The sequence below is a fragment of the Haemorhous mexicanus genome, chromosome 4 (assembly GCF_027477595.1).
Source record: "Haemorhous mexicanus isolate bHaeMex1 chromosome 4, bHaeMex1.pri, whole genome shotgun sequence".
NCBI lineage: Eukaryota > Metazoa > Chordata > Aves > Passeriformes > Fringillidae > Haemorhous > Haemorhous mexicanus.
Window position 1 is genome coordinate 20,657,886 of NC_082344.1, and position 22,803 is coordinate 20,680,688.

Here is a 22,803-nt window from a genome sequence, read left to right on the forward strand (position 1 = left end):
TTTTTATGCTAAGTATAGAGGCAGGTAGTTGCCACCTTGTCCAAGTTCTATAAGTGTCTAAAAGTGTTCTTAGAAGCAAGTTATTTTTGTAGCAATATAAAGACTAGCAACACATCCTCTTGTTTATAATTTCTTTCATGTCAGGCACTAACCTTTTTGTTTTGTTAGCTACAACAGTCATCCTATGTATCCATTGCAAGCAACACTGGCTTCACAGGGACATCCAGCGTCCAGTCCCAGGCACGGCTGCCATTTAATGGGTAAGAGTTCTGAAAAAAAATCCCAAAACTTGTAGAATAGGCTGCTTGAATAAGCATGAGGTCTTGGAGTTTGGTTTGGGGAATTCTCAAGTCTGCTGTGGTGTGATTATTACCTCTGACTGAAGGATGTGGATCTCTCTGACATTTGAGCTAGCCTCTTGATCAAAGCTGTCTTTTCCTTTCTATTTTTCGACTTCATGCAGCAGGGAGTTGACCTGAAAGCTCCCTGTTGCTTCTTTTTTTTTTTTTATTTGCAACAGCACCTGTGACCTCCAGGCCTCAACTATTTTTCAACATTGCTGCAAAGAGGTTCTGGACAGCATATAAGCTAGATGCTTAACATATGCAGAAATTCAGCCAAACAGCAAAATGGATCCTGATAGGAGGCTTTGGGTTTTTTCAGTCTTGCATTTTTCCTTTAAGGATGAAAATAACAGCTAACATATATTATTTTCCCTTTGCCAATCCAGCAGGCTTAGCTGTTCTGCTCAGTCCTTTTGTATTACTGTTTGCTGGAAATGAAGTTGCTTTTTGTTGCTGCCACCTCAACTGATGCAAACTAATCCCAAATCCAGATGCAGCTATTCAAATGAACAGGTTTGATTTAATCTCCCTGGTATTACGTGCAGAAATTGCTGGATAGGGATTGAACAAATCTCATCAGATGTGATTAGTGTCACAAAATCCAAGTCTTAGGAGCAGTTTAAGGCTGTGTCTACTATAGAATTTATCTGAAAACGAAATACTGTGGTTTAGCTTGCTTTCCCATTATTCCAGAGGGGATATTTTTTTGTTTTCTTGGATTTTTTTCATTCCAAGTAGAACAAAAGAAAAGGCACAATCATGTTGTGTGAATTTTGGTTGGATCTGATCCCACTGCACTTGAAGAGATTCTGGGGAAGGTTTCCCTGACTCCAGTTTTTTTAGTTATGCTTCCTCTCGCTTTAAAGCCTAATTTCTACTTCAGGCATGCATCCAAATTTGCAGCAAATAATCCATCTCTTTCTGGGTTGGAAAGGCACTATTTATAATAGTTACTTAAACACAGTCAGCCAAAAACCTAATGCAAGGGGAAAAGAGATTTTTTTTTCAAAGTTTTTATTATGAGCTGTTTACATGAGTTTAAAATAGGAAGAAACTGATAAAACTGTGTGTATATAAATGTCCTTTTCTCCCCCAGAATAATTTCTTCTGAGTCTGCAAACCGCCCCAGGAAGCCTTGCAATTGTACTAAGTCTCTGTGTTTGAAACTGTAAGTACAGCTTGGTACAGTTTTTTTCTTTTAAGCCTTATTTTTAGCATCACAAATGTGCACCAAGTATCAGAATATAATGGTTTGAAGTATGTCAGAAATTTTTTATCTAGGTGCTGATTTAAAGTGGATATTGGTGGAGATGTTGCAGAGCCTGTGTAATTTTGCAGCTCCAGTGAGCTATATGGACCATAACATATAAAATTGTCTAATTTTGCATCATGTATCTTATTGCATGGTGGAGCCAATTCCACTCAGCAGCTCTGGTTGCCTTGTTGGTACCATGAGTGAAATGGTATCTCATGGTTTCAGTTGTGGGCATTTACTGTACTTTGGTGAAGGGCATCAGTAATGCCATGCTAGATCAAATACTTCAGAAAAATTGGACTGTGTATATTTTATTAAAGGATTGAATAGACAAATGATTCTTCACTGATAGGTCTACCTCTTGCTTATCCATGAGATATTGTGCTGTTCCTTTCCATGTATTTGTAAGAATTTGACACAAAAGCATTTGGAGCTCAGGAGAGTTTCTTCACCTTGATCAGAGTCAGTTTATTGATATTTCTGGGACAGGAATGGGAGGAGTTGCTGAAATTAATCTCTGGTTCCCTGAATCCTAGACAATGAAGAGGAAATCAGGGGTGTGGTACTTGAAGGGGATGTGATGCAATGGCATCTGAACCCAAGTTAAGAAGTTTGTTTAAACTCTTAAGCGTGGGTGTCTTTTTGTGTGGTGTACCTCACCTCTGTATGGGGAGGTGTGCCCTGTGTTTCCTGGTCTCAGACTTGTCTGTTGCATAGCAGGAAGATGTGTAGCTGTTCTCCAGATATTTTGCATACCTGACTGACCTCACAGTGCCCAATGTATGTTAGAGGTGTAGGGGGTTAGGTTTTGGTCCCTGAATGTGCCATAGAAATGCTGGGAGAGGAATGGCATCACTGGGAATAATTCGCACCTTCAGAATGCTCTTAGGAGGCAAACTGTTCACTGATGTTATCTGTTCTGGGCATTGGTGCAGAGCAGGTGGTTAATTCACTCTGACACAGGTGCTTTCTCACTAGTAAAACCTTTTTTTTTTGTATGGAGGAGAACTTATTTTTTCCCCAAATGCTCATGTAAGGTAGACACATAGCCTATTCTATTAAGAAGTCAACTCAGTTAAGTTATTTGCTCTGGATTGATGCTGACCCTGGTTCTTTTGGAAACCAGGACTATTCTACCACTGAATTTAAAAAAAGAAAGGAGAGCTATTACAGGTTGTAAAAGATTTTTATTTAGTTTGTTCCTGGGACCATTCAAGATGCTAAAAATCTCCAAAATCCAGTTCAACCTGATGAAGGGTTGCAGTGGACTCCAGGGCAGACCTAATCTAGTTTGTGTCATGCTAGGCTGGGCAAGGCCACAAAAAAGCCAGTTTAGCAATGGGTTTAGGCTCCAAAAAATGACCATACACCCCCAGCAGGATTTGAAAAGCAAGTGAAGAGTTTTTGAAAAGCAGGTGAATCTATTTTTAGCTATTAGCTGGAGGTGGTCCTGGAAGCTTTGAAACATGTTGGAGTTTGTTGCGGCCTAAAGCCATGTTTGAACTGGGAATGAACATGGTATTTCCATGTAGTAGATCTGTGAGTCTGTGAATCAGTGAGATGTTGTTTTTGATGGGAGGCACCAGAGGTACATAAGAGGCATGGCAACATGATTGGCTTTCCCTGTCCATGTTTTGCTGCTTTTTGTTCATATATGTGTCCCTTTTTAAAGTCTGCTTTATCCTCATTCAAATCTTTCCCCTGGTTGTCTGTGCTTCAAAGTCTGAGATGTACCAATTGTTATCCCTTTTCTATTCTTCCATCCCAGCTTAAGGGCTAACCAAACTAACAAAAAAAAAAAAGCTCCTTTCTGGGTTAGTTTGCCTGTTAACAGTCACTCCAAGTGCTTGCCTTTTGTTTTGGCTGTGTGAGGGCTCCTGGCTTGGACTGACTGAGTCAGCAGCTGGCTGTAAGGTGGCTGCAGCAGACTGGCCCTCAATATGTGGGTGGCCCAAGAGTCACTCTCAGAAAAAGTCTCATTAGCTTCTCTTGCTGCTTGGGGGACCTGTGCTATGGGATGAGCTCAGGTGGGCGCCCTTGAGCTCCACCTGCGTCTTTAGACAGCAGCTAGACTTGCACGAGAGGATTTTGGCTCTGCAGTGAGGTTGATACTGCTTGTGTGTGTGGAGTTGAGCATAGGGTGCCAGAGTAGGAACTTCGGGTACTGCAGTGTGGGAGTCAATACTCACACACCACACCAATGTAATGGTCAATATTTACAAATGCCTTCTGCATCTTCTGTTTCAGGTATTGTGACTGTTTTGCAAACGGTGAATTCTGCAATAACTGCAACTGTACAAATTGTTATAACAACCTGGACCATGAAAACGATAGGCAAAAAGCAATAAAGGTGAGGGGTCTCTTCCCCTGACCCTGGGATCAAAGTCATTTAGCTTCTTTTTTCTGAAGCTCCAGAGTGGGGCAGAGTGGGTGTATAATGCCCTGATCTCCTCCCACATGTGCAAGGCTTAAGTTCTTTTATTGCACCTCTAAATTCTGCTCCCTGCATGCAATGACTGACCCTTTGAGTCTGCATTGACAGGCCTGCCTGGACAGAAACCCTGAAGCCTTCAAGCCCAAAATAGGGAAAGGAAAGGAAGGAGAATCGGATCGGAGGCACAGCAAAGGGTGTAACTGTAAACGCTCGGGATGTCTCAAAAACTACTGCGAATGTTATGAGGTATGAAGCATTATCTCATTGGAAAAACAGTAGCTTTTCCCCTCTAGTGTAGTGACTTCTCTCCTTTGCTTTGTCTCTTCCTTGTGTTGCTATAAAGTTTTCTCTTTTGTTTGTTTCCATTCCTGTAATGTTACCTCTTCTCCCAGAAGTTTGCACATAGGAAGCCATGTACATGGAAAAATTGGTTGCTACTGTTCTGTAGTTTTCATTTTAAACAATTTAGCAACTTTGAACTTAGGCTTGGATTTGTTCTTTACTGAACAGCACCATTTCCTAAAGAAATCTACTGTACCAAGTCCCTAGGAGGAGTTGAAGCAGCATCCCACGGATGCTGTGGGATACAATGTGTCTGTGGAATTCAAAAGAGAAGTTGTTACTTCATCTGCTAACTAATCAGTCTGTGGGTGTAGAGATAGACTGACCTTTCCCAAACTCAGCTGTCTAAATTACACCTGAAACTGGAGGTTGATGAAGAAAGGGTTGAGTGGGAAACCACTTATTTACATTCTATGCTCTATGATTCTGTGATTAATTGAAGTATACTTTCTGGGAAGACATCTCAACTTGAGGTAAGAATTTAGAGAGAAGACTACTACTTGGGAGTTTGTTCCAGTGGTTAATTGGTAAGAGATTAAAATAAGATCTCCTTTTTGTGGTGGTTTCTCATAAGGGGAGTCAAACTTGCAACGGGTTTCTTATGTTTTGTTTCTTTCAGGCAAAAATCATGTGTTCTTCCATATGCAAATGCATTGGCTGTAAAAATTTTGAAGAAAGCCCGGAGCGAAAGACATTGATGCATTTAGCAGATGCTGCAGAGGTCAGGGTGCAGCAGCAGACTGCTGCAAAGACCAAGTTATCATCCCAGATTTCAGACTTGCTGACAAGGCCAGCACCAGCACTCAGCAGTGGTGGTGGGAAGTAAGTTAATGCTGCACCCTCTTTGAGTTTGGTTTTTGATGTGTGCGACAGGTATGTCCCTGCCACCTCTGAGCCTTGTCTGTGTAAGCTGTAGAGGTGGGAGCAGTCAGGTGAATGGAACACTTTGTTCCTGTAACAGAGGGATTCTGACCCACCAGTTCCTTTGGCTGTTAACTGAGGCTTATTCACTGTCTAAAGGCTCTTGGAAGCAATGGGACAGATGAAATCTCATCAGTCCTCAGACCAAAAAGTTGCCAGCCCTGGAGTTAGGTGCCTTGTGTGTTTTTGCAGACATTAAGTGGATGTTCCTTTGTTTCAGGCTGCCCTTCACATTTGTCACCAAGGAGGTGGCCGATGCAACCTGTGAATGCCTCCTGGCACAGGCAGAGCAAGCGGAGAAGACGGGCAAGTCCAAAGCTGCAGCAGAGCGCATGATCCTGGAGGAGTTTGGACGCTGTCTGATGAGGGTTATCAGCTCTGCAGGGAAGTCCAAAGGTGACCCTTGTGCCATGAACTGCTGACTCATGCACATGAGCCACAATGAAGCGGACTGAACAGAACACTTGAGGCACAGGGACACTTTGGTTTAGCATAAAGGATGGATTTAATAATATTTGTTAATTTGGTGCTTGTTGTAAATTGACCCATGTAAGATTGAAACGAGATATTCTTTTATAACAAGATGTAGAGCCTTTTAAATCTTAGCTAAATCCTCTTCTACATCAGACAATGCCTAAAAGTCAGTTCTTCTTCCCAATGTACAGCTTTTACCCTGGGTTTCTTAAAAATTAGATGTGTTCTCCCCTTTCCCCCAGAATAATTGTCTGAAGGGAATATATAAATTATTATAATATATATTATTTACAGTGTATGGATTTGCATCACTGTGTATACAGGAAAACACAGGTGATGTCAACAGCCAGGTCATGCTTTTGCTGACAGGCCTGTCATATGGAGGTACCAGTGTATCCAAGATAATTCTGAAAGGAAATAGGTAGAATTAAGCATCTAAATGGAAGGTAGTACTTGTATTTAGGACCTGACACAGCATGTCCCTGTAGTGCATGGAGCACTGTGAGATGCATAGGCAATAATATAGAGGGGTTGCTTGCAGGTAGAGCACTGAGCAAGTCGTGGAGAATGTTTCTGGAGCAGGCCCAAGGAGTATAGAGGCAAATGGCACTACAGGGAATTTTTGATAGGAATGGGGCAGAGTGCTCAGGTGTTTCTGAAGCTGAACTTGAAGGCTAAGACAGTGGCCTGTCCTCAGCAGTGAGGAAGAGCAGCCACACCACAATGCCAGACTGTCTGCCCAGCGTAGCGTTACTTAAGTGTGTAGCAGATTGATGCTGTTGTGTGGGTGAAGCTTGGTTTTTCAGAGGTCTGCAGCAGCCTAATCCCTCACTGGAAGTTGGGCTGTGCAGTCCATTGTGTTTTCTAGGATCAAGCTGTAACCCTGGGAAAGTGTTTAGGCCTGAGAAGCTGAAGGCACTGGAGATGACAATCTGCATCTGAATCGACTTTTAAATGTAGGTAGGGATCATGTTCAGCCTGCTGTGGGTATTCAGGATGCTGCTTCTCTCCATGCTGGCAATTTACTTGGCATAAGGGCTCTTTTAGTGTTGTTTAGAATAATTGTGAGAGCTGTGATCAGAGAAAGTACTAGCACAGAATCAGGATTGCTACAAAAACAGACACAGATCCTTTTACACTAAATGGGGGGCAATCAGCTATAGCTGGGCATAGACTAAGGAAGGGGATTTTTTTCAGTATTTGTTACAGGCGATATCAGATCACATTTTTGATAGTGGAACACATTTGCAGAATTAACCTGGTGGGTTACTTACCTATCATGAACATCCACTAACCATGTTCAATCACAGGTATTTTTATTACCTGTCTCACTCACTGCAGCCTGAACTAGCTGTTTTTTCCAAAAGGGATTTTGCATTCCTTCTATTAAACTGTAAATACAGAGAAATGAAGGGCCAGGCTGGGGAGAGATAGGGACTAGGCACACCAGCAGCAGAGATTTGTGCCTCTGTGTGTGAAGGCAATAGGGTGGGGAGGATGCTTCACCTCCCAGCCCTGTGCACTGCACAGAAGGCCCTTGACCCTTCTCTGGTGCCTCCTTGAAATTCCTGGGAGGCATGAAGGGCTTGGGAGGCAGTCAGCAGCAGTGGTGGGCTCACAGACCAGGTCTGACCTGCCAGTCACTGTCTGAAGGGTTCTGTCTGCTAAGGACATCTCCTTGAGCATAAATAGCTATGTTTGTGCAAATCTCTGAAGAGGGAATCCACCTCTCCTACAAGTAAATGCCACGTTTTTTCATTATTAGGACTTGGATTTACTAAAAAATCAGTGCAGTAACTTTACCTGTAGATAGTGCAGATATTCCGTTCCCTTCTAGTGACCTAATATAGTCTGTCCAGTAAGATTTGTATAAATGTAAATTAGTGTAAGTGAATAAAGTAATACCTACTTACGTTATTTTTCAAACAGATTGCAATATGCCTTTTGTTTAGACTTCAATCTGTGTTAATTTTGTATATATTCAGTGTCTTACTCTAAATTGCACCTTTTGTGATGTGTATTTATATACAGTGTGCAAAAGCACTTGTGAAATTTAGATTACAGTTGTAATTATGTATGATGGCATTGCTGGAGAATATTTTGCTTGTAAAGATTTTGAAGGTGCAATCAAATGCTCTTAGTTCTTCTATTTTGTTTTGAACAAGCTTTCTCAAATATTAAGCTTGGATTCCTCTTCCCTTCTCCCTGGTGTAGAGTGTATGAATTGGTTTTTGTACTTCCTTAGCCATTTGCATCAAACTGCTGGACAAGATTAACAGTCAAGTTCATCCAGTTACATAAAAAATAATTGGGAATGGGGCAAGGATTCATTTTATAGTTCTGTTTACATCCAAAAGTAGAAAAATTAAATTTATATTTACAAGACCTATTCAAAGAATACACTTTTCTATATTGTACAAATAAAACAGTCAGATAAATCACAAAAAATAAACATTTATACTATTCTGTAAATATGATTTTTTTTTGCACTCCTTTGCTTCAGCACTCACAAATATACACAGAAGGTTTGTCACTGAAATATCAAAATAAATTGTTAACACTAGGTCCACTTCTGATGCAAGTACTGACTTGGATTTTCAGTGAGACCAAATGCTACCAGAGATAAATAAATATCCCTTGGTTCTTGGTGTGCTGTCTAGCACAGCAATCCATGGCACAGTTCAAAACTACTCATCTTAGAGCTGGAGGTGGAGGCAGTGCAAGTGTTCCAACTTTACATGATTGCAACCAATCTGTCACTGAGATTTCAGCAGCATTTTGCCAGTTGTCCTAAAAATCACATACAGAGGGGACAGAATAGTTTCCTGCAAAGTTTCTTGTAGCCGGAATGGCTCTGTGACTCTGATGGCTTCAACATGTTTTTTTGCATAGATATTTGGATTGGGGAAAAAAAAGCCCAGAGGTTCTGGTTTGTTCCTCCCAGCAGTGATTTTATGAATTTCTGTGGTGCTGCTGCTCTCAAAGCAGACCTTGAGGGGTTGGGTGCAGCAGAACTAAGGGAAGGAGGAGAAACCCACACCAACCAGGGACAGTTTTGTCAAGTTACTGCTAGGCAGAATGATAGCTTTAATATTATTACTGCCCTAAGATGTGGCAGATCACCAGTTTTCATCACAGTTCCATCATGGATCTTGAAAGTGAACAGGTTTTGTGGGAATTAGGTGCCTTCCCTCTCTATGGATGCAACTCCACTTCTGCATGGCAAAGGGAAATGCCTTAGCAGCAGTTCTGCCAAACTTTGCTATTCCAGGGAAAGCACTGGAGGCAGCTTCCATGCCATGAAAATGAACTAACGGAAGAAGCCTGTCCTACTTGGTGGTATCAAAGCTATGGTTCAAGTGATCAGTGGAAACATTGAAAGGAGGGTGCCATGTGCCCTGAGCTGCAGGACACAGGCCAGCCCTGGGAGGATGGGGCCATGAAATAGGAACTGAAATGCTTGCTCTGCTGCAGCACACCCATGTATTCCTGCCCCTGGAGTAGGGTATTGGTGCTGCTGGATGCCACTGGACACAACAATCTAGTCACAGGCTCAGCACTGATCCAGAGGATCCAGACTGGACCAGCATCTTTAGCTGTTTGATGAGACATACTGGAAAGGAGATTAGAGCTTGTGTACAACTTGAATGCCACTTGCTTCTCACTTCTTTTTTTTCTATTTAAGTAGAAGCTTTCCTGCCCCCAGCTTTTATAAAGCACATCTTTTTGGTGAAATCAAAGTGCCAGTTCATGTGATTCCCTGCAACGCCATCAACTATCAGTTTTCTTCTGGCAAGAGCACTTGCAGCACTAAAATCACCCAACACTTCCAGGGACACTGCAGAGTCTCCTACCCCTGCCCCAGGCACCTGGAGCAACCCTGGCTCATCCTGACCTGCCATGTAAGTTTCATGGCTGCTTTGCAGGACTGCTAGAAAGGACAGGGGATCGGATAAACTTCCCTGCTTTGCTCTGTTAAACTCTGGTACGGGGGTTTGCAGTGGCCCAATACATCAGTGCTTATCAACACTAGTTTTGCCAGCATTGTTTCCTCATGTATATTGCCCAGATCTGTCCAGCACTGAGCCTCAGCAAGGTACAGCCATACTCAGAACCACAGAGTACTCAGAAAGACCATGTGTGGGTTAAGCTTGACTGACAGCTACCCAGTGGTGATGGAAACAAATGCCTTCCCTTCAGTCTCTTCAATTTGTGCCTTCCACAAGGGTATTTCAAATTCAGGTGTTGGGTGGGGTGTGTTCTTACATTTAAGTAACACCGTGTTATTTCCTTTACTAAGACCGTGTAGTGGTTGTTGATGCCCAGCTCCCCCTCAAATAAATGCTTTGTAAGGGTGGGAAAGAGGGGGCTTTCTCCCAGAAGCTCCTGGATGACTTTCTGTTCTAGACACAAATGCCACAGCTTGGTATCGTCGTCGGCACCTCCAACTTTGCCATATTGGTTTAGGACTTGTTCTGAAATGCTTGTTATGTGGTGCACACTGGCTGAGGGCAGACTCACACCACCTAACTTTTTTATGTAGAGCACTGACCTGCACCTTAGCCTGCTCTCATCTACCTCAAACAGAGAGGCAAGACAAGCCTCACACTGCAAGTCCAAGGCCAACTGCTCGGCCACCCAGCCGGCCGTGCAGGTGAGGCTCTGTGCGTACAGCGACAGATCTGTCAGTGCGTTGCTCAGGGCAGAGCTGGGCAAAAGCAGGCCTGCACTGTAGGGGTACTCTGGAGCCAGAGTCCTCCCAGGAGCTGGGTGATACTGGGCACGAATGCTGCCCAGAGTCAGAGCTCTCCTCTGAGACAGGGATACGTCCCAGGGGCTGGCATTGCCACTGCTGGGTGGTGAGCGGGGGGCCAGGCTGCAGCTGGCCAGCAGTTTGTGGTAGGCAGCCTGGAACACAGCGCAGGTGGGGCTGCCACTGCTGCCACAGGTTTGCTGGAGGGCCCTGAGAAACTGCTCCAGAGGGTCCAGGCTGAAGGCATGTGTGTGGAGGTGGTGGGAAAGAGTGCTTTTTAGACATGTGTGGTTGGAGGAAAGCCACTCGAGGCTTTCGGCATTGAGCAACAAGCTCAGAAATCCCAGTTTGCGTTTGCTCTTAATAATGTATCTCCCCATAGAGTCTGTTAAGTTGACAAAGCAGCTCCTGGCCTCATCGAAGAGGTTGCTTATTTTGGTGTAATTCCCAGCTAGCAAAGGCTCCTTTCCATAGGGACTTCTGCCATAAAACACATCACACAGAGAGCTCATCAGACGCACAAACTTGACAGTCCCGCTGCAGCTCTGAAACGAGGGGAGGCCCAGCTTCTGGAGGTGCTCCAGTGCCTCAGCAACACCCTCGCTGAACAGCAGGGTGGCAAGGTTGACCTCCAGGTGGTAATTCCCTTTACTCCCAGCCCTGCCCGACTCAGGACTGCACGGCTCCAACACCTTCTGCTCACCCAAAGCTGCCAGCTCCACCACGTGCTGCCACCACATGGTGTCACCGAGCCATTCGACCTTGTGGAAGCACTGCAGAGCATTCCTTATCAGCAGAAGGGCATGAGGAACGTCAAAGAAGTATGCGATGCTGTGAGCAGAACCGGGTGGATGCTGGAAAGTGCACCGAATCCTTCTGGGATCTATCCTGATGCCCAAAGCTCTGGCAGTCTCAGCACCACGAGCAGAGGCACCCGATGTCACAGCCAGCACCACGATCCCAACACTGTTCAGCTTATGGATGGCCTGACGAAGGAGCTGAGCAAGGAAGGGGCCGGACGTGCTGTTCACCAAGAAATAGCCCAGGGGAGCTGTCCAAGGGCTCGAGATGCCGACTGCCATGAGGACTATCGCTTCCGATGCCAGTGGAGCTTCGTCAGCATCCAGGATGCCGGCTCCCAAGTCAACAAAGCCCGTCAGCTGCTTGGTCTGTGGGTCCCACTCCTGCTGCTTCTGCAGGGACACATCCTGTACCAGCACAGCACAGCAGTGGCAGGCCTGGTCCCCTCTCTCCACCTTTTCCTGAAGCTGGAGAAAAACATCACTGCTGAAGCCTGCAGCAGCCTCCTTATTAGACAGCCAGCTGGAAAAAAAAAAAAAGGCAGGATGTAATAATGTAATTCTGGCAAAGTTGAAGCGACAGGCAGCACTTTTTAACACTGAGGATATGGTCAGCCATGCCCAGAGCTGCAAAGCACGCTGACACATGCAGGGCAAAGAAGGCAGCCCTGCTTTCCTTCGTGCATAGTCCGAGTTTCTTCCCTCTCACCCAAGTGGTGGGAAGCCAAGGAAAGTACTGACCATGCAGGGAAGTAACAAAGCAGTGTCAGGACAGATCTGTTACACCTATTTCTACACAAGTACTGGAAATACATTCGGAATGAATGAATGATTAACTAGAAACTTGCTTTGTCAGGCTGTAAGGATGAGGGAGGGGAAGAATCTTCCGTAGGTAATCATAGGCCTTAACGTGGTAGAGATGGAGAAGACAAGCAAATTGCCTCATTTCTGGTGAGTAGTCTGCCATCTGCCTCCAGCTGTGCAACTCTCGAGGCAAATCTGCTTAAGAAATCACAAAAGGGCAACTTTAGTGAAAGAAATAAATGGCTGGAAACAGAGGGGGATGCATGACACAAATGCACTGCAGAATACAAGGCAACAGCATGGCCTCTGGAGCAACTCAGTCCTGAAGTCCGGCGTGAAGTGTAGGGCTCAGACACGGTACCACTGTGCCCCGCCTCTTCCTTGGCACGGGATAAGCAAAGACGCGAACCCGGGACAAGGGAGGGCACTCTGCCTTAGCGAGTGTGCCGGCAGTACCTGAAAACTGCGCTTGCAGCAGACTCACGATTTCCTCAGAAAGCTGCCGCTTTTCCGCCAGCTCCCTGAGGATGCTCGGCACACTCCTGCGCCGGGGCGCGGGGCCGCATCTCCCTGCGGCCGGCGGCGGCTGCTGGTGCGGCGGGGCGGCCGGCGGCGGCCGCGGCTCGGCGGCCCGCTGTCCCTGCAGACTGTAGTTGTGGTCCCCGGCGGGCGGGCTGGGCAGCGGCTGCTTCAGCGCTCGGCCGGGGGTCCTGCTCCTCCTGCAGCCGGCGCCCGGCGGCTCCTGGCGGGGGAAGGAGAAGGGAGGTCACGGCACACGGCGGAACCCCCCGGGGGGGAGCGGGGAACGCGCCCGGTACCCGCCCGCACCGAGGGGAGAAAGCGGGAGGGCACGGCCCCGCGCCGCAGCTTCCGCCGCAGCCCGTAGCGCTCGAAGTCTCCTTCGGCGAAGTGTCGGGAGCAGAGGATGGCGCCGGGACCGGGCCGCCACGCCCGGCGGCTCCGCGGGTCCACGCGGTTCACGGCGCGGATCCACTCGCGGCGCTGCGCGGCGTCCACCGGGAACCTGCGGCAGAGGAAGGCGGCGGGATGAAGGCGCGGAGGGACGGCCGGAGGGATGCGGGGCGGGCACACTCACTGGTGGAAGGAGATGCCGCGCTCGCGGCTCCGCCCGGTGTCGCGCGCGGTGCAGCCCAGCGCGGAGCAGCTCCGCGTCATGGCCGCCGCCGCCGCGCCCGCCGTCGCGCGCGCGCCACGGCCGGCCCGCCCATTGGCCGCCGCCGCCGCCCGCGCGCCCGGCCGCCGCCTCGCCATTGGCCTGCGGGCCCGTCGGACCGCGACCCCATTGGGCGCGGCGGCGCGGCCGAGTCACCGCGGTGTCGGCGGCGGGAGCGGGAGCAGCCCGAGCCAACCGGGGGCGGCGGCGGCGGCGGGCGCAGCCAGTGGCGAGGGGCGATCCTCAGCGCCAATGGGAGCCGCGCCTCCGGCCCCTATTTATAGCCGGGCCGGCAGCATCCGCCGCCTCTCCCGCTGTGCCGCGCCACGCGGTCCGGGCAGCGCGCGCGGCGTCCGCCCGCCGAGGGGCCGCGGAGCCCGGCGGGAGGTGGCAGCGGAGCTGTGCCCCGACTGCCGTGAGGAGGTGGGTCCGGGGCTGCCGTCCCCGGCTGTGGAAGCCGGATGAGCTCCCTTGGGCCGTTCCCCCGCCCTGCGGCGGCCCCTGTCCCGTGATGAGCCTCACTGCTGTTCACATCATGAGCACGCCATGATTACTGCCCTTGAGCTGAGGACAGGCGGCACCGCGGCCCCCGGCTGCCGGCGCTGCGCCCCGGCTCCCCCCTCTCCCGGCGCCCCTAACCAGTCTCCCTCTTCCCCAGGGCCGATGGCTGCTCCCGCAGGGACACGGAGGACACGCGTGGAAGGAGGCGGCTGCACATCCCCGTACACACTCTCCCGCCACCGCCACCCCCCGCTGCCCGTGGCTGCCCGCCGCTCCCTCCCCGTGCCGGCAAGGCGCGGCCCCGCCGCCGCCGCCCGGAAGCCGCGGGGCGCGCCCGGAAGGCGGTGGCGGCCGGGAGGCGGTGCCGGGGTTGCCACGTTGGAGCAGTCCGGGGACGGTGAGCGCCGGGGACGCCGAGGTGAGGGCAGGGACGGCGAAATCCTCTGGTTTGCAGCTGTTCTCCGGTTCCCGTCGGAAACGGGGCGAGGGTGGCGGTCCCGCTGGCCGTGCTGGCCATCCTCTCCAGGGCGCACCCGGGGCGGGGGAGCCCTCGGGGGCTGAAACGGGACCCAAAAGGAGCCGCTGAGAGTGCTTGGCGGCACGGTCTGGGCAGGGTCCTCCCGGGGCTGGGCTAGTTTCGTGGGTTAGGGCAGAGAGCTGCTGTAGGGTGCCCGATGCCTCGGTGCTGTGAGAAGAGGGGTTTCACAGCTGCTGAAGCTTTGCCCACGTTTTCCTGTGTTATGTTCCGCACCCGTCAGTTTCCTCTACGTGTCAGTGTTATTCTGCTAATGGAGAGCTATTCCTCCCCTCCCCCCGGGTGTCCTCTGGAGAGGATGGCTTGGGTGTCTGTCAGGGATATCTTTAGGAAAATGGTCCTGGCTGCTTCTGCCGAGCCCTAATGCGGCTCCTGAATCCGTGGCAGTGCAGCCTCACCATGCACCATGTAAGCATCACCTGTCTTGGTCTTATTTTCCAGCACAATGAAGCTGAAGGAAGTAGACCGTACTGCCATGCAGGCATGGAGCCCTGCCCAGCAGCACCCCATTTACCTGGCCACAGGTGAGTTTTTTGGGAAGCACGTGCTAGCAGGCCTTGGGCTGTGTGCGGTGGCTGTGCATCATGAATGAAGGGGCCACTATTAAAAGCTGTAGGAGTTACTCTGTGTCCTGGGGGCTGGAGTGGGGTATATGTTGTGGGGTTTTGAGTGGAGTTCTTGCATTGTGCTGATAAAAGCGTGCTTTGCATTCCGCAAGTGACAGCGGGCATCCTTCTCTTTTTGCCAGGGAAAGGTGACACCAGTCCTAAGCACTAGTCACTTGTGGCTCCTGTGTAACTTTAATCATGTTCTGTGCATCATCAGGGAGAGGTACTTGCCCAAAGCTTTTCCTGCTCATAGTCACTAAGAAACACCTAAACAAAGAGCCATGGGGAGGAGAGTTGTGTGGAACAACATCTAAGTAACAGAAACAGAAGCCTGACCCCATCTCAGGATCCTTTTTGAAAGGATGATTCTTTTGTTCCCCTTCTTGTGCTGCATTTCCAGTTACTGCTGTGTGTATCATGGCCTTCTCACTGCCAGGCCTGCTTCCTCACAGGTACCTCAGCTCAGCAGCTGGATGCAACCTTCAGTACAAGTGCTTCTCTAGAAATATTTGAGTTGGACTTAGCAGACCCTTCACTGGATATGAAGAGATGTGCCACATTCTCCTCCTCACACAGGTAAGTACAGTGTGTGGAACTGCTATGTGTGGTCTGTGTAGAAATGTCACTTCATGTGGTTTGGCTGCACTTGTTGAGAAAAGGAGTCCAGCACTGAAAGATGAAGGCAAGTGTGTGCAGTTGATACTGTGGGGCAGCAAGCTTGGACTCTAAGAAAGCAGCTCATGCTTTGACATAAACAGAAAATTTTTGAATATATGTGTGGACCCTTTATCTCAGGGAGCCAGAAGAAAATGTGAAATTGTGAAAATATGGTGGCAACTTTTCATATTGCACCATCCTGTTTGTATTTAAACATTTCAGGGGGACTCCTGTAACATAACTAACTTGGGTTATGTTGTGTGTGTTCCTACAGCTGGGAAGCCAAATTCCTGGCTGCATAGCTCCACTTAGCTCTTAGTTCCTTATTGTGTGCTTGTCCAGACAAATATTGTTAGCATCAGAGCATCCAGTTTCCGTCTCAGCAGCACTTGTAGCAGCTCTCTTTGGCAGAGCTAAAACTGCCATAATCCCTTTTTAAATGCCTTGCTCTGTGAGCAGAGCTAATGTCAGTGTCCTGCTGACCTGCTCAGAGCAGGAGACACTGTTGGATCTTTGAGTTTTTTTGTTCTACCTTGTTTAAACTGTGACTGAGGTTCTTCAAGGCTTGCCATTTGCTTTCTGAATTTCTGGAAGCACTCCGTAGAGCCAGGATGCAGTGCTCCTTGCAAAGTACCTCCCTTGACCAGCAACACAAGAATTTTGACTTTGCCCCAGAAAATGCATTAAAAGTGAGGTTGAGGGTTGTTTGTTTGTTTCTAATGAAAGATTAGATACCAGTCTGTACGTCAGGCTGTATTTTGGTTTTCAGCAAATCATGTCCATGTGATTAGACCCACAAAAGATAAATCCTTAATTGCCCTCCAAGCAAAGTTTTGCGCTGCTTTTATAGAACCATACTTTATCTTGGAAAGAGTAAAGGCCAAAAGGGAGGTAATTGCACTGTTAATTTTTGGGGTTTGTTCCTCATTGTTTCCTGCCTTCATTTTGGGTTAAGTCCTGTTCAGCCTTGCTGGTGATGCCTGGACAATGCTGTCAGTTAATTCATTTCTTGTGAATTTGCATAGTTAGGTGCAGAAGCATAAAAATCATACCCAGGAATGGTTCTGTCTGATATCAGAGACCAGTTTCCATTTGTAGCATCATTCTTTGGTGAACCCCTGCTGTAATCTCAGCACTGGGAGCCTGAACACTTGGCTGTTACAGTATTTCTCACCAGCATATGCTCTATGGGTAGCTTTCTGCAGTCTCTATCTTACCATGCTAAAGTTGCTGTGATTTAAAGAAGTTAGTTGAAGATTGCCTGCAGGTAACAAATAGATGAGCAATATTACAGTGAATGCTAAGGAAGTTTCTTGCCACCTTCCAGTCAATGTGGGTTTGCTTTCTGCTTGCATATGAGCTGATAAGTGGCTGTGTCATTTTATGTAGAACATACTCATTCTTTGCATGGCTAAACAGCAGGAATGCTGTTTTGCTTATGCAGGTAGTTAATTGAGTTGAAGGGAATTTGGGTATTTATAGATGGACACAATAGTGTTCTTAATTTCTGGAAGTATGTTTGATTCCTCTTGAATTAGCTTGAAAATAGGCTGTGGTCCAAGAGATGTGTCTATGATGTTGGCTAAACTTGCTGAGTCCCTGGCATGGCAGACAAAACACGTGCACATCCAAAAGCACAGATATGGAAAAGCATATGGAATTTTTCTAGTTTCACCTGTTTTTTCTCCTGTATGAAGCTGCTTTCAGATAGCAGAGGTTTTTCTCAGGCTGTGGCTGGATGGGCTTACAGCCCTTACTTTGATGCCTGCTGTTGTGGTTGGTAGCACTCACCTGATTTTACAGCCAGGAGATTGGAGATGTTATCAGTTTGTGAGTTGTTGGTTGTGCACATTGTGTCTCTTGTCAATGAGCAGAATTGGGGCATGCCTTCCTGATGGAAAGGGTTGTGCTGAGACCCATCCTTAGGGAGAAAAGCAGGCAGTGCTTTTCTCTGACTTTAGCTGGGGTGAGCAAAAATGGGATGTATCAACCTACAGGGAACTGGTGGTGGATGGTTCTGAGACTGTGGGGCCCTCTGTGTCTTGCAGGTACCACAAGCTGATCTGGGGCCCTCACAGCATGACCTCAGGGGACAGAGTGTCTGGAGTCCTGATTGCTGGGGGTGAAAATGGAAATGTCATCTTGTATGACTCAGCCAAAATCCTAGATGGAGAGGCTGAGGTAATAATAGCCCAGAAGGACAAGCACACAGGACCAGTGAGAGCGCTCGATGTCAACATGTTCCAGGTTGGTTTTTGTGCTGTTTCTCTTAACATACCATCAGTAGAGGAGTGGCCTGTCTTAACTTGTAACCTCTGATATTTCTGCTGCTTCCCCTCCCCTGAAAAGCATGAACTATATGTGGTGTTTGAGTGTCTGTATTTAATAGGAAAAACCTGTCCCATTACTGGCATTTCAGGATGGGGAATGAAAGTTCTTTAATTTGTTCTTTCCCCTCATCAGTTTACATTGTCAATTTAGTTGATCTGTTTAGCTCTGCTTTTGTGTGAAGCAGAGGTGCTCTTCGGGGTGATTTTAGTCAGTCTCTTCTCTTAGCTTCTGTGCATCGTGCCAGTCTCACAGGAAGGAATTATGTGCTCTCATTCATGTTTCTGGTGAGATCAGTTTTCAGGTCTCTGGGGATTGGGTAGGATCCACTTTCAAGGCCCCCTTCCTAAGAGGAGACAGCAAGGAAACACAGCCATGTGGCCTCTTGAGCAGAAGGGCTCTCAAAACCAACAGTCCTTCCCACACCACCTTTGAGCATTTACTTCCTTCTAGATACAGTGTGTTGGTTTTTCCTTGTTGCCACCAGCTGTGTGAGAATTCAGTTGGATTTGTTTCCTAAATAACACTTCTGTCCCTGCACACTTGCCTGCAGCAAAGCTGCATTGTGTTCATTATGTCCTCTCTGAATTGCTTCCTGTCCCTTTCTGCCTGTTGTGAGCTCAGGACTTGCCTGTTATCAGCCACAAATGTGACCAAAGGGCACTTGGTGACCTTGGCTCATGTTGCCCTGCCTGGACTTTTGCATCCCAGGTGCAGGAGTGCTTTGGATGGCTGCACTCACTGTGGGCAGGGCAGGAATGCCACTCTGTCCAAAGCAAAGCTCTGTGGTGGCCTTAGCTGCAGCACTGCTTCCTCCTCTGCCCTGTGACTCTTTTCCCTGTATCTTTTCCTGAACCCTGAGCTGATAGGGGAAGTTCACAGTCCTGCAGATCTGATGCCTCCCAGCAGCTAAGACTGGGAAAGCTTAATGTCTATTAATATTCTTAATGTCTATTAATATTTCCTACAGACTAATCTGGTGGCCTCTGGTGCTAATGAGTCTGAAATCTATATTTGGGACTTGAACAACTTTGCTACACCAATGACACCAGGAGTGAAGACACAGGTACCAGATTTGTGTTTATTAAATTCTCCAGAGCAGACTCATGAGAAAGATGCATGGCAGTTAGGTGACAGCTGATTGAAATTTGCAGTTTTAAAGCAGTCTCAGGAGCATGGAAGAGGGGAAGCCTCTTGAAGTCAAACTTGGTAGCTGCATACAAGGGTGACTGGATGCTGCTGCTTTTGTAGCCCCTGGAGAGCAGTGTCCTGGCTGTGCCTGTATGTGCAGGTGTGCATGGGTCCATGCAATGAGTGGTGTGCTCAGCTTCTCCTGCAGCACCCCTGGATGTGCTGTCTTCTTCATCCACAACAGACCTGCAGTTTTGGCTTGCTGCACAAGCCAGCCATGTCTTCATGTGGCAGTTTTTTGTTAAGAAATTGTATTTGGTCAGGGAAAGCTCTGGTGTCCCCTTAATCTTTGGGAAATGTTGCATTTTATCGGGCAGCAAGCAGAGTCTCTCAGGCTATACTCCTTTTCAAATACCATAACCATTACATGTCTTTTAGTCTTCCTCTGCATGTTTCACTGCATGCACAAATCTGAAGATGGGGAAGGTACACGGAGAAAAGTAGGAGAGAGATAAAAAGCAGCTACTGAGAATTCCGATGGTGAGGCAGTAGGTTTTGCAGTTACCTTGGTGGGTTTCAGGGAGTGGTTTAATTGCTATGCTCGAGGTCCAGTGTTTAGTCTATATCTCTTAAAGATGATCTGTGGGGAAAAACAATAGTCTTTTGTGCTTTTTGCCTTGTGAAGGAAATGGAAGAATGGGAGGAAGTTGTTTCAATGCAAGTACGCTTCTGTTGCTGTTACAAAATTCCACAGAAGTTCGTGGTTACTGGAAAATGGGTTTATTACTGCATGATAATTTGGAGACAAAAAAGTATGCAAATTGGATGAGAAGTAATCTTCAATTTAAAGATTTTTAGTTTAAACTCTGTGGGGTTTGATTACTTGGTTTAGTTCAAGTAATTTATTAACATGTAGGCATTTGAGAGGATGTTCACCTTAGAGATCCCTGTAAAAGACTTTTTATTTCTAATAGTGATTTTTTTTTAGGCTGGGATATCTTTTAGTCCATATGCATAATGACGACTAGAAATAATGGGGCAACAAGATTTAATTTTTGGTCTAAAAATAAGAACTGGGGGGAATGAAAAAAATACCATGGAATTTCTCCAAGCAAAACCTAATAGTCCAAGACAAAAGAGTAGTTCATATGTCTGGATATACTTTCATGGAGTAATTTTCTGTTCTTGAAGACAGTTTTGCTTAGTCTTGTTTTAATAACTAATGTGCAGTACTGTAAAGCAGAAAATAACTAAACAGAGAAATTCTAAACATCAGTGTTTTCAGGTGTTGTACACTACAGCATGTGTAGAAAGAGGAGGCCAGAACGCACCCAGTACACAGGGCACTCTCCCTGCAGATTTCCCACTTAGCAAGTCCTGAAAAGAGCAGGGTTTGAGCCTGCGGGTTGTGACAGGCTGTTGTGTATGTGCTGCAGCCTCTGGAGGACATCAGCTGCATTGCATGGAACAGGCAAGTGCAGCACATCCTGGCGTCCGCCAGCCCCAGCGGCAGAGCCACCGTCTGGGATCTCAGGAAGAACGAGCCCATCATCAAAGTCAGCGACCACAACAACAGGGTGAGTTCTCTCCTGCAGCTGCTGGGTGCTTGCACAGAGCTGCAGGCATGGCTCATGGCACCCCTTCTCACGTGACAAATGTGGCAGTCACGTTCTCTGAAAAAATCCCTTTGCCCAGGATTTCTCTCCTGGGAAGCTGAGAGGCCTCAGAGAAAAGGAAAGCAATTCTTATCTCATTTGCTTCTCCCGTGTTTTGCTCACGTGGAATGTGTTTGGAGATTGTTTACCCACAGGTGATTGCCTGATTGGATTCTGGTGTGAGTTGTTTTGACTCTTTGGCCAAGTGGGGCCAAGTTGGGTCGGGACTCTTTCCAGAGTCACGAGTTTTCATTATTATCCCTTAGCATTGAGTAAGTATCCTCTCTGTATTCTTTAGTTAGTATAGTATTCTTTAATATAATATAGTATAATAAAGTAATAAATTAGCTTTCTGAGAACATGGAGTCAGATGCATCATTCCTGCCTTCATCGGGGGTGCCTGGCGAATACCATAGACAGAGATACTGGTGCCTGGCCCAGTTTGCTCTTGGGAGTATATTTATGCAAGGGGGATTGTCAGCATTATCAATTAAAATAGCCAGATGCAGACTGAAGCAGGGCAAGGCACTCAGGTGTCCTGTCAGAGTGATGATCAAATTTTGAGAAAGTGCTTACTGATCTGTTTGGGGCTGACACAAAGATTTTTATTGATTTTGCCACAGACAAGTGTGGCATTGAGCAGGTTACAGGGGGGCTGCCTCCTATAGTTACAACCACCATGCCACCCTTTTAGGCAGTGTAAGTGCCTGTTCAGCTCATGGAGAGTGACATATTTGTATAATTTTGTATTGTTTTAAATATGATATCGCTATAACAAACTCCAAAGGTACAGCAAGAGTTAAAAATGAAACTTAGAAGTGAGTGGTTGGGAAGTAGCTCTTTCCTCACTGTATTATTATTTTGATGAACTGTTTAACTTTCAGAGTTTTCTGTGTTTGTTGCCTGACATAACAGCAGCACAGTAGGCTGTCTTCATCACGTGATGGTAGTCCTGTGATACAATGTTCTCATGACAATAACCTCTGCCTAACCATGGCTTTTATTAAAATAGCAATAAAAATAATAGAGAAAAATGTTTATATGGTGAGCTTTAGTGTTTTCTCACATTAAAACCTCGGACTGTGAAAAAGTCAGCACAGTGTAATCTCTCTGAAAGGACCTTGGGAAACTTAAATGCAAGTCTCCTCATTCACAGGAATAAGGAGAATTTCCCAGTCTGAATGCAGTCAGAAATAATGCCTGGAAGCAAAGCTGCAAATTCCCTTGCAGTGGTGTTTTACCGTGCACACAGTCATGTTTGGGCTAGTTTTCTTTTTCCTTTAGTGCTGCTCAGCTTTGTGATGCTTTGGCCCAATGTCTCCCCTCAGATGCACTGCTCAGGCTTGGCATGGCACCCTGAAGTTGCCACCCAGATGGTTTTGGCCTCTGAGGACGACAGGCTGCCTGTTATTCAGATGTGGGACCTGAGATTTGCCTCCTCCCCACTTCGTGTTCTAGAAAGTCACACCAGGTATGAGTCTTACATAGAGTGGTGTGCTCCATTGTATTTGCACTGTTGGTGACCGTCCCAGTTTGTACATCCCACTTCCTGCTGTTCCCTGGGAAGAAAGGCTCCCTTGGTGCTGGCAATTTCAGCAGCAGCCCGTGCTGTATGCTGACTTGCTGACCAGCCAGCCCTGTGCCATGAAAGTCTTGTGTTTTTGGAGCTTGGTACTCTGAAGGAAACTGGCCCCAAAATTAAACAAGCAAACCCACCAGGCTGCTGAAACAGTGAGGCTACTTGTTTGTTTCTAAGTATTTTAAGAAGAGGAAGCTAAGGAAAAAAGAATTAGTAGTAGTTGATTTTGGCAGAATAGCATACTAAAGGTGCACCCAGGCACATCCTCATGGGGATTTGTGAGTTTCTGTGCCCCTCAGTCCCCTAAATGCCTTAATTTTGGGCATAGTGGATGATTTTGTTAAATTCTTGTCCCTCCTCCGTTGCTGGTGAAACTTTCTTTATTACTCAAATCCAATGTTAGATTTAAGAAGGGAGGGCAGTGTTGTGGCTTCTACCAAAACTGCTGCCAGTGGGTTCTGCTTACTTGAATGTCTTGCTAATAAAAAGCTGAAATACTTCCTAGTCA

General features: G+C 47.2%; 3 protein-coding genes across 23 annotated transcripts in view; 2 read left to right on the top strand and 1 right to left on the bottom strand.

The window, feature by feature from the left end:
• Positions 1 to 8,242, top strand: part of LIN54 (lin-54 DREAM MuvB core complex component) — a 40,063-nt gene extending 31,821 nt beyond the window's left edge. For all 7 annotated transcript variants that reach the window (XM_059844027.1, XM_059844028.1, XM_059844030.1 and 4 more), the window contains 6 exons: positions 169 to 260; positions 1,441 to 1,512; positions 3,847 to 3,949; positions 4,142 to 4,279; positions 4,995 to 5,197; positions 5,517 to 8,242. In XM_059844027.1, the coding sequence (XP_059700010.1) occupies positions 169 to 260; positions 1,441 to 1,512; positions 3,847 to 3,949; positions 4,142 to 4,279; positions 4,995 to 5,197; positions 5,517 to 5,718 (810 nt within the window). In that variant the 3' untranslated portion in view covers positions 5,719 to 8,242. The remainder of the gene's footprint in view (positions 1 to 168; positions 261 to 1,440; positions 1,513 to 3,846; positions 3,950 to 4,141; positions 4,280 to 4,994; positions 5,198 to 5,516) is intronic.
• THAP9 (THAP domain containing 9) lies at positions 8,101 to 13,320 on the bottom strand. The gene is made up of 5 exons (XM_059844025.1): positions 13,224 to 13,320; positions 12,956 to 13,151; positions 12,584 to 12,869; positions 12,172 to 12,322; positions 8,101 to 11,846 (listed from the first exon to the last, which is right to left on the bottom strand). Exons 1-5 carry the CDS (start codon positions 13,301 to 13,303, stop codon positions 9,896 to 9,898), a joined length of 2,664 nt encoding a protein of 887 aa, XP_059700008.1. The 5' UTR covers positions 13,304 to 13,320; the 3' UTR covers positions 8,101 to 9,895.
• A 760-nt stretch (positions 13,321 to 14,080) lies between these two features.
• Positions 14,081 to 22,803, top strand: part of SEC31A (SEC31 homolog A, COPII coat complex component) — a 40,110-nt gene continuing 31,387 nt past the window's right edge. For all 15 annotated transcript variants that reach the window (XM_059844035.1, XM_059844036.1, XM_059844038.1 and 12 more), the window contains exons 1-7: positions 14,081 to 14,220; positions 14,779 to 14,861; positions 15,398 to 15,521; positions 17,651 to 17,849; positions 18,901 to 18,996; positions 20,498 to 20,638; positions 22,045 to 22,187. In XM_059844035.1, the coding sequence (XP_059700018.1) occupies positions 14,783 to 14,861; positions 15,398 to 15,521; positions 17,651 to 17,849; positions 18,901 to 18,996; positions 20,498 to 20,638; positions 22,045 to 22,187 (782 nt within the window). In that variant the 5' untranslated portion in view covers positions 14,081 to 14,220; positions 14,779 to 14,782. The remainder of the gene's footprint in view (positions 14,221 to 14,778; positions 14,862 to 15,397; positions 15,522 to 17,650; positions 17,850 to 18,900; positions 18,997 to 20,497; positions 20,639 to 22,044; positions 22,188 to 22,803) is intronic.

Bases quoted from the DNA above. Each gene is read 5' to 3' on its own strand.
- THAP9 (XM_059844025.1), bottom strand. From the start codon at position 13,303: ATGACGCGGAGCTGCTCCGCGCTGGGCTGCACCGCGCGCGACACCGGG. The intron at 12,870-12,955 runs GTGCGGGCGGGT...TTCCCCCGCCAG, and splicing joins CCTCCCGCTTTCTCCCCTCG to GAGCCGCCGGGCGCCGGCTG. The intron at 11,847-12,171 runs GCAAGTTTCTAG...TTTTTTTTCCAG, and splicing joins CATCCTTACAGCCTGACAAA to CTGGCTGTCTAATAAGGAGG.